We start from the raw sequence: 12,020 nt of genomic DNA, 5'->3' as shown, positions 1-12,020 counted from the left end.
ATACTGTTGTATCTCCCCGGATATTAGGCCTTTTTGTCCAGTGATAAAGGTTGAATGGGGAAAAAAAAAGCTTTAAGTACAAGTAGGCAAAAACACTAAAGATTACAGAAAATCTGGCTCTTTAAAAAAATGTATATATATTTTTTTACTTTTGCATAATAGTAAGCATGCTTCTTTTTTTTTTTTTTTACTGAACAACAGATAAACCCCTTTATCACTTTCGAATTTCAGAATTCATGAAGGAAACTGTTTAACACATAGCTTTACTCAAGAGCTCACAATATAATTTAATTACATTATATAGAACAAACACCATAAAACAAAAAAAATAGCTTTCGCAAGTGATAAAAATATTATAAAAACATAAATATCTTGACTTTTTAAAATTTCTAATAATAATAGCAAATCTCGTTTTTATACCTCCTCTCGCGATGTTTGAAAACTTTACTGACCATCCTAGCTAGTTGCTACAAAGCTAAAGCTAGGCTAACTAGCTGCAACTTTGTGATATGTTGTTAAGTTTACACCAAGTCTCAATGATGGTGCCTCCTTAGTGACTGGGACATGGAGTTAAGAAATATCAAGGACCAGGTAATAAATCATGTTCTTACAGCAGTCTAAAGTTAACTCAGGAAAAATTAACTTCACAGTTCTAAACAGCTGCTAATGCTAATCATGTTAGCTAGGCGACGCAGAAAGTTTTCAATAAGTCTAACTATAAGTTTCTAACCATGGACAGAAAATATATATATATATATTTTTTAGATTGTGGCTTTTCTGATATATTAGGCTTAGTAATAATAAGTTACAAATTCAGATCCCCTTCTTCTCTTTCCTGTGAGACTGCTTTCTGCACAAATCTAAGAAATTAAAACGTGATTTAATAACAAACTTTCTAATTAATATGTCCTTCACCTGCACTTCTTCAGTCTCCACTGGTTCAGGCCATATTCAATCAAAACGTTGAAGACGTGACATTTTTGTTGGAACACAATGAAGATGTCAACGCACAGGTACTGCCATGAATGCATCTCATTTACATTTAAATGTATTATATTTATGGTTCAATCCTCCTGTATGCTCCCTATTGTAGCTGCTCTGAATGCTTGCACTTTGTTTTCTGTACATGCAAAGTCACATGCATGCATGTTTTAGGAAATTGTCTTTTTGACGTTTCATGCAAAATGTCTGTTTAATTTTTTTACAAACTTGTTAGGAAGGTTATTCACTTTGGCATTTGTTTCCTTAATTGGGATAACCACAATAATTGTCTAATTATTTTACAAAAATGGATGCAGTTACATCAGAAGTCAAGGTCTATGTGTATATGTGGCTTCTGTGGCTTCAATAAATCACTTGTTTAAAAGGCCAACTGACCAACTGATGATTAATGCAAGGCTCACATTCATTATTTAATTGTTTTCATAATGATATAGCTTGTACTACATGTCACTTGAACACCAGAATGTGTACCAACAATGATACAATTATATATTGAACACAGATATGTCCTGCACCTAGTGATGAATCTACATTTTAACTCCACACCCCAGTCTCCATAAATGTGCACTCAACTGAATAATGAAGCTGATTGATGAAAGTGGAGCACACACTGGCTTATGATTTGACAGAAAACAGAAATATGCGAAAGCATTTGACACTCTGCTAGCCATTTTATGGGCGCTTAAAATAATTTACAACACATCTACACGTATGTGTTGAAAGTTACAACACAATTATAATGTGATGTAGTAATGGATACTATGACAACTTATGAACACTAGAGGTAAACTATTAGTCAGTAGTCATTATTGCAATATTAACATGTTTTTTTCTGTACTTGTGGATACAATCACATAGATTTTTATTTCAAACTTAAAAACTTAATTTTAATGTCAACTACACATATTTAGTAAAAGCAAACAAAAACAATGCCAGCAACCGTCACAGATGGTAAAATATGTTTTCTGCCATTCAGTTAATTGATTTTATCTCCCTCTTGATATTAGGACCAAGAACAAAGCACACCACTTCATGCTGCTGCTTATTTGGGCAATGTCCACATTATGGAAATACTTATAAGTTCAGGTAAAACAAAAAACATTTTTTTATTTATACCACCCTTGTATAATTTTTTTTAACTTGTAATAAATCACATAAATCAGTTCATTAAAGAGAACTGAATCTCTTCAGACCTGCCTGATGAAAAGCAGTAAAGATGTTTTGCCTTTTTTACAGGCGCACACATCAACGCTAAGGACCAGGGGATGCTTACACCTTTACATCGAGCAGCAGCCTCACGAAACGAAGTATTTTTATATGTTATAAAACACATTAAAATTATAATAAATGTAACTAGAAGTGACTAACAGATTTTCATGATTGATTTGAAATTTTTGAAATGTGTTTTCCTCGCAGAGGGCTGTGGAGCTGCTCCTGAAGCACAAAGCAGAAGTCAATGCACGGGACAAATTCTGGCAGTCACCGTTACACATGGCAGCTGTGAGCTGGGCCACAGGTTGTTCTGCAGCTCTGATCCCACATGTTTGTAGCCTGGACGTTACTGACAGAGCAGGAAGGACGCCATTACATCATGCAGCGCACAGCGGACACACAGAGGTAAGTGTAAAAGGCAGAAACATGAACCAGTGTTTTTTCCTGACAAAAACTTACTTTACGGCATTTTTCTCTTTTTTTTCCTCTTTATTTTAAGTTTTTTAGGGCCTATTCGACCAAACACAAAAGTAGAACTTGATTTTCAGTTTTTATAAACAGTTAGTCTAAACAGAAATAGTCATGGCTAACTTTGTAACCCAAATTATTCCATCAACTAGACTGCAATTTTTATTTTGAAGATGAGGCTGAATAAACACACTCATTTACTTGGTTGTGTTTCTGCAGATGGTGAACTTGTTTCTGCGTAAAGGTGCCAGTTCAAACGCCAAAGATAAGAAGGAAAGGCAACCAGTTCACTGGGCTGCACATCTTGGTGGGTAGTGTTTTGTCTTCACCTTCAAGCAGATGAATGAGAAGAGTTCATGTGTGAGGCCTGCTTTTCTTCTAGGCCATTTGGACATCATGAAGCTGCTGGTGTCTCATAGTGGAGAAATGATGTGCAAGGACAAGCGTGGTTACACTCCTCTTCACGTTGCAGCTGCTAATGGACAGTTAGATGTGGTCAAGTTTCTGCTGAGGCAGCAGGTGGAGGTAAAGTGGTTGCACCTTGGTCATAAAACACATATTTTTATACTCTAACCTATGTACTAGACACTACTTCAGCTTTGCCAAATGGTAGTATAAAGGGTGTGTATTTTTACACACATTGCTACTCGAGATGCTATGTATTAGAAAGGATGAGTTCACATTTGGAGTTTGATATTCTAATCCAGAATTAAGCTGTTTCATCTCGATTCAGTTTGTAGTTCAAATGGAACAGTTTTTTTTATTGTTGCTGCTTGGTAGAATAAACAAGAAGCTCAGTCAGTATGCTGACTGAGCTTCTTGCTTCATGCTTGATGTAATTTTTGTTTAAAAAAACTTACACATTTTTTAAATAATTTTATATTTTGAGATAAAGACATTCGTTTGGGTTCTAGTAGTCAGTAAACATTTTTTTTATCATTGGAGAGCTCACTACAACTTTCTGAACCGTGTAAAGACGTCAGAAATGGAACTTCCATGTTTCACATAAAAACAAAAAATAAGGCAGGCAGATCTTTATATTTTGGTGTGTGTGGTTTTTTTTTTGTTTGTTTGTTTTTTAGTCAAAGAGTACCAGCGTTTTCTTAGAGACGGATTGAGAGGCAGTCTGTAGACTTTACAAAGGCTCCAGTGACTGTCTTCACTTATTAAAATGATATGCAGGCAAAGAGCAGTCACACCAGAGTTTGTTTTAAATCTAAGTGCAAAGAAAAGTATTTACTTTAAAGTTAAAGTTATATCAAGAATTCCAACAAAGTTCAGTCATGTCATCTAGATGTTTTTTTTTTCTCTGTTGAGACGTTTTGTCCTTCATCCAAAGGACTTCATCAGTCTGTGGAGCCACAAACAAACTCAGTCCCACAAGCAGCACACTCCCATAGTGGACCAACCAGTTTGCTGGTGATAAGATTGTTTCTGGGGTCCATTCTCTCCCCCGTCGACTCCTCTGAGGCAGCCATAGCCTCATAGAGGCCCCAACCTTTATTTCAAATGATTATGTTGCACATACAGTGAACAATTGGTGATGTTTCGTTCATATTTTTGCCTCTCAGACTGATGAACCCAACACTTTTGGGAACACCGCCCTCCACATGGCTTGTCACACAGGGCAAGACCTTGTAGCCACTGAATTATTAAACTGCGGTGCCAACATAAACCAGCCCAACTCTCATGGTGACACACCACTGCATCTGGCTGCTGCCTCCTCCAGCGGTGCGTTGTGTCTTGAGCTTCTTGTCAACAACGGTGCTGATGTCAACATGCAGGTACTGTTTTTGTTAAATGGAGTTGAAAAAGATATGCAACAAGAAAATGAAATATCTCTGGATTTCTAGATTGTAAGAATTGTGATGGTTTGTGGAAGTATAATAAATCTGTTTTCTTACATTTGTATAAAAGAATAAGGAAGGAAAAAGCCCTTTACACATGGCTGCAATGCATGGATGTTTTACAAGCTCCCAGTTTCTAATTAAAAAAGGTAAAATACTGTAAATCACAAATGCAGCATGCTTCTGTAGCAGTGAAAAAGCTGGAAACTTAAAATGTAGATCAAATACATAACTTCCTCTCTATACAAAGGTGGGGAGATCGACTGTGTCGACATAAATGGAAACACTCCTGTTCACATTGCTGCCAGATACGGTCAGGAGTTATTGCTCAGTATTCTGCTGGCGCACGGTGCTGACAGAGGCAGGTGAGTCTGTTTGAATGTTTCATGATAGTGTTATCTAAAGAGAATATATCAGAAAATATTTGATGCTCACAAACCACCGGTGTAGAGTCTCAGTCATCCAGGACATGATAAATTTTAAAACATAAAAAAAAACAAAGCCACTTTACTTCTATTCTATAGTTGAAGGTGTTGAAGGTGACTAACTTGGCGCATATGCTTGTGAAAAAAAGTTTGACCAAGGCCTTGTGTTGAGAGGGGCCGGGTAAAGCTGCTCTGTGAACAAAATGATGCAATTTTCATCATGCAACTATGAGGAGAGCCGATTTCTGCGCTTCGGATGGAGTATGCCGGGCCCTTTATACTTGCAATAACAGCATTATAAGATGGGGTTCAGTTGAACATGGATGCCTCCACCCCTGTTTAACAATGGACGGGTTCTCTTCACAAAGATGGCTTCCTTTACTCCTCTCAAACCAGTGTTCCTCTCTGTCAAGGATGTGAACATCTTCTTCCCTGAAAGAGTGACCACTGGCCTGCAGATGAGTGTAGACCGCAAAGTCCTGGCCTGGTGATGTTGCTCTTCTGTGCTGGGCCATCCTTGGAATGACTGTTCAGTTTCCCCGATTTAAGCCTCCACACAATATTACTTTGTGCCGGGGACTGGATCTTTGGGATGGACCAGTCTTTGTCATAATGTAAAGCCACTGGGATGTCATGTTTAGAAAATAAACATCTCAGTTTCTCTGAAGCTCATGCAACATACAGAATGACCACTGGTCTGGGTCTGGGTTCCTCCTTTTCACGTGATGGCTGGCTGGAGTCCTGTTTGGGTTTCTTCTCTGCTTTCAGGAAGGCCCAGTTAGGATATCCACATCCAGGGCCTGTCTTGTGTGGGATTTCTCCTTCTGCCTGGCTCCTGAGTTAGTGGGGATGCTGTCTGCTCTGTGGTACAGAGTCCTGATGACTCCTAACTTGTGCTGCAGAGGGTGATGGGAGTCAAACTGCAGATACTGGTCGGTGTGGGTGGGTTTGCAGTACACCTCAGTTTGCAAATGTCCTCCATCAGAAACTGAGACCTCATAGTTGTTAAAGACGGGAGGTGGCTGTGGGTCACCGGACCCGGAAACCCCCTCCAGCCCACATCTTTCCCCCTGGCTCGAATCTCCCTCAGAAGTGGCAACTCTCATTATCAATAAATCAAGGAAATGCCAATTAAGTTTTATCAATTATATTGAATCAAGGCAGGAAAAGTTTACAGTATAAAGTGCTGGTTTCTCCGGTCTGTGACGCGTTCACAAACCCGGAAGAACCCGATGTCCCGTGCCATTACTCATTTATAGGGTCCTAGACTCCTCCTTCGCAGAAGGGGAGCTCAACCTGTCTGTGTATGAGGGGGCGTGACTAAGTGTGATCTCAGTGGATCTTATGTGGTTCTGATGTGTTAGGAAATATGAGACGGTGCTTCAAAAGCCTTTCTACGTGATGTGGCAAGCAGATTAAACTCTATTCCTTGACAGATATTGAATCCCAGGGAGACTCTTTTTAGGGTTGCTGGCCCAGTTTAACCCAGTCAGAACTGGGTCATAATTTCATTATAATCCCATCTCTGAGCAGATCAAAACCATAGGACCAGTCTAAAAATATCTTAACAAGGAAGCCAACCTGCCATCTTTTACATCTTCTCATGTGAACTTGATGTATTTATCCACAGAGTTGACGTGGTCAGTAAAATGTTGGACTTCCTGAGATTTAATTTTAACCCAGGTGTCATCAACATACCTGAACCAATGATTTGGTGGTGTCCCTGAAAAGGACGTCAAGGCTCTCTTTTCTACCTCCTCCGTGTACAGGTTGGCAACAATAGGAGAAACTGGAGACCCCATAGCACACCCATGTTTCTGCCTATAATATTGCTCCCCATATGTGAAGTAGGTTGACTGCAGGCACAGTTTCAAGAGTTGACACAGTTGTTCTATGGAAAGCGTGGTCCTGCTGCTCAGAGTGGTGTCTGATTTTAACCTTAAACCGACCACCTCTACTGCATCATCAACAGGAATGCACGTAAAGAGTGATGTGACATCAAAAGAGACCATTGTTTCATCAGTCTCCATGATGACATGCCTCACCTTGTCCACAAAGTCCATGGTGTTCTGTATGTGGTGTTCTGAGCTGCCAACTAGAGGAATGAGTACAGACGCCAGATATTTGTAAACATTGTAAGTGACAGAGTTAATCATGCTAACAATTGGTCTTAAAGGTACACCTTGTTTGTGGATTTTAGGTAAACCATACAGACTAGGTGTGGCCTCCCCTGGGTACAGTCTGTGGTACAGAATACGGTCAATAGCCTTGACCTGCTCCAAATGTTTCAAGCACTTTATCAGCTTCCTGGATCTCTTTTCAGCGGCTCATAAGTGGTTTAAGTTACTAAGGAGTGTCATAAATTTCTCCTGATAGTCTTTCTGGTTCAAAATCACTGCACCTTCCTTTGTCTGCTGGGAGGATGATGTTTTTATCCTTAATGAGAGCGGTGAGTGCATCACTCTCCTCTGCTGATGTTGAAAGGTGATGGTTTGGCATTGCTGAGGGAGGATGAAACTTTGTTCCTAAGTTGTTCTGCTTCAAACTCTGACATTTTGTTGTTGTGGATGGCCGATTTTGGTTGCTGTTAGGATTGAGGAGTTGCCGGTAAATTGTTTTGGTTGTTTGGTCTTGGACTACAACAATGCACTCAATGACAGACAACACACCGGGAGGCAGCCACATGCCAGGGAGACCCATCTTTGCCAGAGGACTGGACGTTGCTGTTGCCTAGAAGAATTCCTCTGGTGGAGATGATCACAGCTGCAGAATCAGCTGTGGATACTGGTTCATGTCTAAATAGATAAAAAGTCAAGGTGGACCCTGTTATTTCAGGTTCTAATGTAAAATTGTTTCGCCACCTAGCGGATACACATTAACGTGAACAATGTGATCTCTACAGACATGGAGTTCATGGGATGCTTCCACTGCATTTGGCAGCTCTCTATGGTTTTCCTGATTGTTGTCACATGTTGTTGTCTAACGGTAAGAATCGCTTTCACTCGTCCAGCTCTATTTGCTCCGCTGCAGTACATCTGAGGCACTTAAAACAACTCAAACATGTTTTTCCCACTCAGGCCAGTTTTACAACATTGGGTCAGCTCCAACAGCTGATCAAACTCAAACAACAGAGTTTGATATAAACGCCTTTGACGATCATGGCAGGACGTGCCTGCATGCAGCTGCTTCTGGAGGGCAAGTGACAAACTCACATTTATCTCTTTTTTTCTGTTCTTTCTCTGTAAAATTAACAAGATTGAACCCAAACTAGCAGTAGAAGAAATAAATTAAATCAACAATAATTTTGCTCAAAAGGAGTGCATTAAAGGAACATAAAGGCATTAATTTTAATTGGCTGTTATTTAGATGTTAAGTTGGTTAGTGACACATCATTACTTGAGGAAAAAGACTAGCTACCTTTAAAAATTGGAACTTAAATAATTTTTGTCTGTTGTTTTCTTGATAATAATAGGTGCATATAAAAGAACCATTAAACAAAAATAAGTCTAAATTGTGCGTTTTACAGATATTTACTGTTTAACCTTCAGAGTTGTCATATTACTAACAGTGATGATCTTTTTGTTTTGCAGAAACGTTGAGTGTCTTAATTTGCTCTTAAGCAGCGGTGCCGAACTGGATTCGAAGGACAATTTGGGAAGGTAAGCGTTAGAACAGCTACAGGTAAGAACTGTATTTGTTTTGTTTTTGTTTGTTTGTTTTACTTCCTAATGTAATATCGTCTGTCCTCTGTTCTGCTTTCCAGATCTCCTCTTCACTACGCTGCAGCGAACGGGAACAGCCAGTGCACAATTTCTCTGGTGAGAGCCGGAGCAGAGGTCAACGAGGCGGATCTGACGGGCTGCAGCCCTCTGCATTACGCTGCTGCTTCACACATTTTCTGTCGGTGAGAGCTTTTATCCTCGTTTTAATTTTATACAGGCTTTAATGAAATATGACAAGGACAGCAGGATGTGGAGATGATCCTCATTTAAAATTCAAATGTGTTTTTGTCCACAGAGAGGGAACAAACTATGAAACAAACCTCAGTATGGGAAAGGAACACGAAACCTTTCTGTAAGTCACATTTTACACAACAAATTGCCTTTTATTTTTATACACACCTTTAAAACTAAGATATATTTATTCACCAAAACAATTAAATGTATTACTTTTCGGCTTTCCCTTTTGTCAAAGTAAAATGTGCATATAATTAAAATAGACCAACTCATTATTAATTTTCCAGAAACAATAAAAAATAATTAAGTATTTATACACAGTAGTCCCTCATTTATCGTGGGGGATCCGTACCCTGAAGACCTGTGATAAGTGAAAAACTGCGAAGTAGGAATCGTAGTACAAGTAGTAAGTACTGGTAGTTGTTTATTTTAGTATTTATATAGATATACTGTATATTAAGGCGTTGTAAAGCCTTCCCACACTCTTGCATTATTATAAACAATGTTTCTAAACTAAATGCTCTAAAACAACACAGAATGTCATGATTTCAGCTCCCTGCCTCGTCTGCTCTTTGCCACCTGCAAGCGCTCTTGGCCACACCCATGTCTCTGCTCTGCACGGTGAACAGCTGATCAGCTGCAGCAGGAAGTGTATCCTGCAGTATGGGCTGCACAAAGGTGCAGCAGGTGCTAAATATTTTAAAATAATGTATTCTAAATAAAAATTCCATGCCGATCATGCGGCTCATCCATCAATCAGCCAATTGTGTGTCATGTCCAGTCTTATTTTGAAAAACTGCAATAGAGCGAGTCAGCGATAAGCGAACCGTGAAGTAGCGAGGGACTACTGTACATGTAATTACTTAATTTTACATTCCTATTACTGGAAAATGAGTAAAATAACAGAGAAGAACGTTTCTGGGGCGTTTTTTTCTTCACTTTTTGTGAATTCAGGTGTTTGAATTATTTGCTTGACAACGGAGCAAACCCAACTCTGAAGAACAGCAGGGGCTACAGTGCTGTTCACTACGCAGCAGCCTATGGAAACAAACAGCATCTAGAACTGGTCGGTTTTCTAATGAATTTTCTCACTTTTAAATGTATAAAATACTTACTGCAGGCTGAACCTATTTAAAGCTCTGTTATCTTTGCAGCTTTTGGAAATTTCTTTTAATTGTCTGGAAGAGGTTGAAAGCAATATTCCTGTCAGTCCGTTGCACTTAGCTGTGAGTAATAAATTAATGAAAAAACAAATAAATGTAAAACTTTTCTTTAGATTTCTTCTGTTTTGCTCCTGCAGGCATATTATGGCCACTGCGAGGCGCTGCATTTGTTGTGTGAGACTTTGGTGAGCCTGGATGTGCGAGACGTTAAAGGCCAAACTGCGCTCCACCTAGCTGCTCGGAGAGGCTTTTCCAAATGTGTGGGGGTTCTGTTGCAGCATCAAGCATCCTACTCACTGAGGGAGCTCAGGCGCAAGTGGACAGCTCTGCACGCTGCAGGTGGACATTCATTCATCATCACACTCCTTCACTTGTATGATGTTCATTTTTTCTTTTTAATTCCATCGGACATCTTTTAGTAAATGTCTGCGTCTCATCGTCTCTTAATTATTTTTTCCTGCTCAATCAGCTGCGGAGGGGCAAGTGGACTGTTTGCTTTTATTGGTCAACAAGGAACAAAGTGCAGACATCATTGACAGTCGGGACACGCAGGGACAGTGAGTGGAATCTGGTTTGTTTTCTTCAGACGTGCCATGTTAAACGATTACTGTTATTTTTCTGATGAAGAAATGGAACTCCTGCACCGTTTTCATTGGTGTCTTATTCTTCAATGCAAGCAAATCCATTTTATTGTACTTTCTACACTTATTGGTCATTTTATTTTTGGTGAGAAAATCACTGATTTAAATTTCAAAACTGTCTTTCTGCTGTAAAGCAAATTTTAGACCATAATCCTTGAACAGATGGACTAATTTAATGATAATTTAATGGTGAAAAAGAACAGATTTGTTCAAAAAATGTGTATTTCTTGATTCATATAAATAAAAGTACAAAAGGATTTTATTAAACTGAGTAATGTTTAAGCACAGAGCAGTTAAAACAATTAAAGCGCTTCATATAGTCCTTCTTAATTCAGACTGTCAGTTTAATGTAGTCAGTCGGATCAGAACATTATTGTGCTTCACTCCTAAAACAAAACGTTCTGTCCGTGTTTCAGGACGGCTCTCACGCTTGCTTCACTAGGATGTCACACCGACTGTGTTTACATCCTCCTGGAGAAAAAAGCAAATGTGGATGCTGCAGATAAACAAGGTTTTACTGCCCTGCACAGAGCTGTGAGTGTGTGCATGTCACACTTTGGTTTTTAAATTCACCTAACATTATCTAAAAGTTTTTTGTTTCCCTGAAATAAAAGCTTTTCCTCGTGTCTTTCAGGCGATGTTGGGCAGCGAGGACTGCCTGTCTGCTCTGTTGGAACATGACGCCTCTGTCCTCTGTAGAGACTCTCAGGGAAAGACGCCGCTTCACCTCGCAGCATCCTGCGGTCACACAAAGCTGCTCCACACTTTACTAAAGGCTGCTAAGAAAGCCGACCCTCTGGACTCCTTGTTGGACTTCAGAGGCTTCACACCCACACACTGGGCTGCATACAACGGTGATGATTCATTCTCAATTCTCTAACAAAACCAGTGTGAACAGAGAGGAAAACACAAATGTAGGAATGTACCTTATTATTTCACTACCTCGGCAGGAGTGAAATAATTTAAAATCATTTTTCTGTTTGTTGGTTTTCTCAGGGCATGAAGGATGTTTACGTGTTTTACTTGAAAACAAACTGTTTAGCAACCGAGAAGGAAATCTTTTCACTCCACTGCACTGTGCTTTGTGAGTATAAGAATGCTAAGAATAACCTAAACTCTACATGTTCGCACGTTTATTAGACACCCATTAAGATAATTTCAGAGTTGTTTATTAGCTTTTGAACAGGTCTTTGCTTCAAATGCAGAATCAGTGGACATGATGCTGCTGCTGAGCTTCTAGTGAAGACCATTGGTCCTCAGCTTGTCCACGTTAAAGATGCCAAAGGAAGGTGGGTAAATATATTTT

General features: G+C 39.4%; 2 protein-coding genes across 2 annotated transcripts in view; one reads left to right on the top strand and one right to left on the bottom strand.

Moving 5' to 3' along the window:
* mdfi (MyoD family inhibitor) overlaps positions 1 to 12,020 on the bottom strand; it is a 189,614-nt gene that overhangs the window by 132,592 nt on the left and 45,002 nt on the right. The gene's annotated exons all lie outside the window — the stretch shown is intronic.
* Positions 460 to 12,020, top strand: part of LOC119411943 (serine/threonine-protein phosphatase 6 regulatory ankyrin repeat subunit C-like) — a 1,101,338-nt gene continuing 1,089,777 nt past the window's right edge. Inside the window, exons 1-23 of the mRNA XM_037678914.1 lie at positions 460 to 591; positions 930 to 1,013; positions 2,010 to 2,088; positions 2,239 to 2,309; positions 2,419 to 2,619; positions 2,902 to 2,989; positions 3,065 to 3,207; positions 4,254 to 4,466; positions 4,600 to 4,678; positions 4,780 to 4,894; positions 7,857 to 7,939; positions 8,032 to 8,149; positions 8,545 to 8,613; positions 8,718 to 8,858; positions 8,972 to 9,028; positions 9,865 to 9,976; positions 10,065 to 10,136; positions 10,211 to 10,412; positions 10,543 to 10,630; positions 11,131 to 11,248; positions 11,349 to 11,568; positions 11,711 to 11,798; positions 11,920 to 12,003. Coding sequence (XP_037534842.1) covers positions 565 to 591; positions 930 to 1,013; positions 2,010 to 2,088; positions 2,239 to 2,309; positions 2,419 to 2,619; positions 2,902 to 2,989; positions 3,065 to 3,207; positions 4,254 to 4,466; positions 4,600 to 4,678; positions 4,780 to 4,894; positions 7,857 to 7,939; positions 8,032 to 8,149; positions 8,545 to 8,613; positions 8,718 to 8,858; positions 8,972 to 9,028; positions 9,865 to 9,976; positions 10,065 to 10,136; positions 10,211 to 10,412; positions 10,543 to 10,630; positions 11,131 to 11,248; positions 11,349 to 11,568; positions 11,711 to 11,798; positions 11,920 to 12,003 — 2,552 coding nt within the window. The 5' untranslated portion in view covers positions 460 to 564. The remainder of the gene's footprint in view (positions 592 to 929; positions 1,014 to 2,009; positions 2,089 to 2,238; positions 2,310 to 2,418; positions 2,620 to 2,901; positions 2,990 to 3,064; positions 3,208 to 4,253; positions 4,467 to 4,599; positions 4,679 to 4,779; positions 4,895 to 7,856; positions 7,940 to 8,031; positions 8,150 to 8,544; positions 8,614 to 8,717; positions 8,859 to 8,971; positions 9,029 to 9,864; positions 9,977 to 10,064; positions 10,137 to 10,210; positions 10,413 to 10,542; positions 10,631 to 11,130; positions 11,249 to 11,348; positions 11,569 to 11,710; positions 11,799 to 11,919; positions 12,004 to 12,020) is intronic.

This window comes from Nematolebias whitei, chromosome 7 (assembly GCF_014905685.2).
Source record: "Nematolebias whitei isolate Nwh7 chromosome 7, NemWhi1, whole genome shotgun sequence".
Lineage (NCBI taxonomy): Eukaryota > Metazoa > Chordata > Actinopteri > Cyprinodontiformes > Rivulidae > Nematolebias > Nematolebias whitei.
The sequence above is the reverse complement of the archived record's forward strand: the minus strand, read 5'-3'. Positions and strand labels throughout refer to the sequence as shown.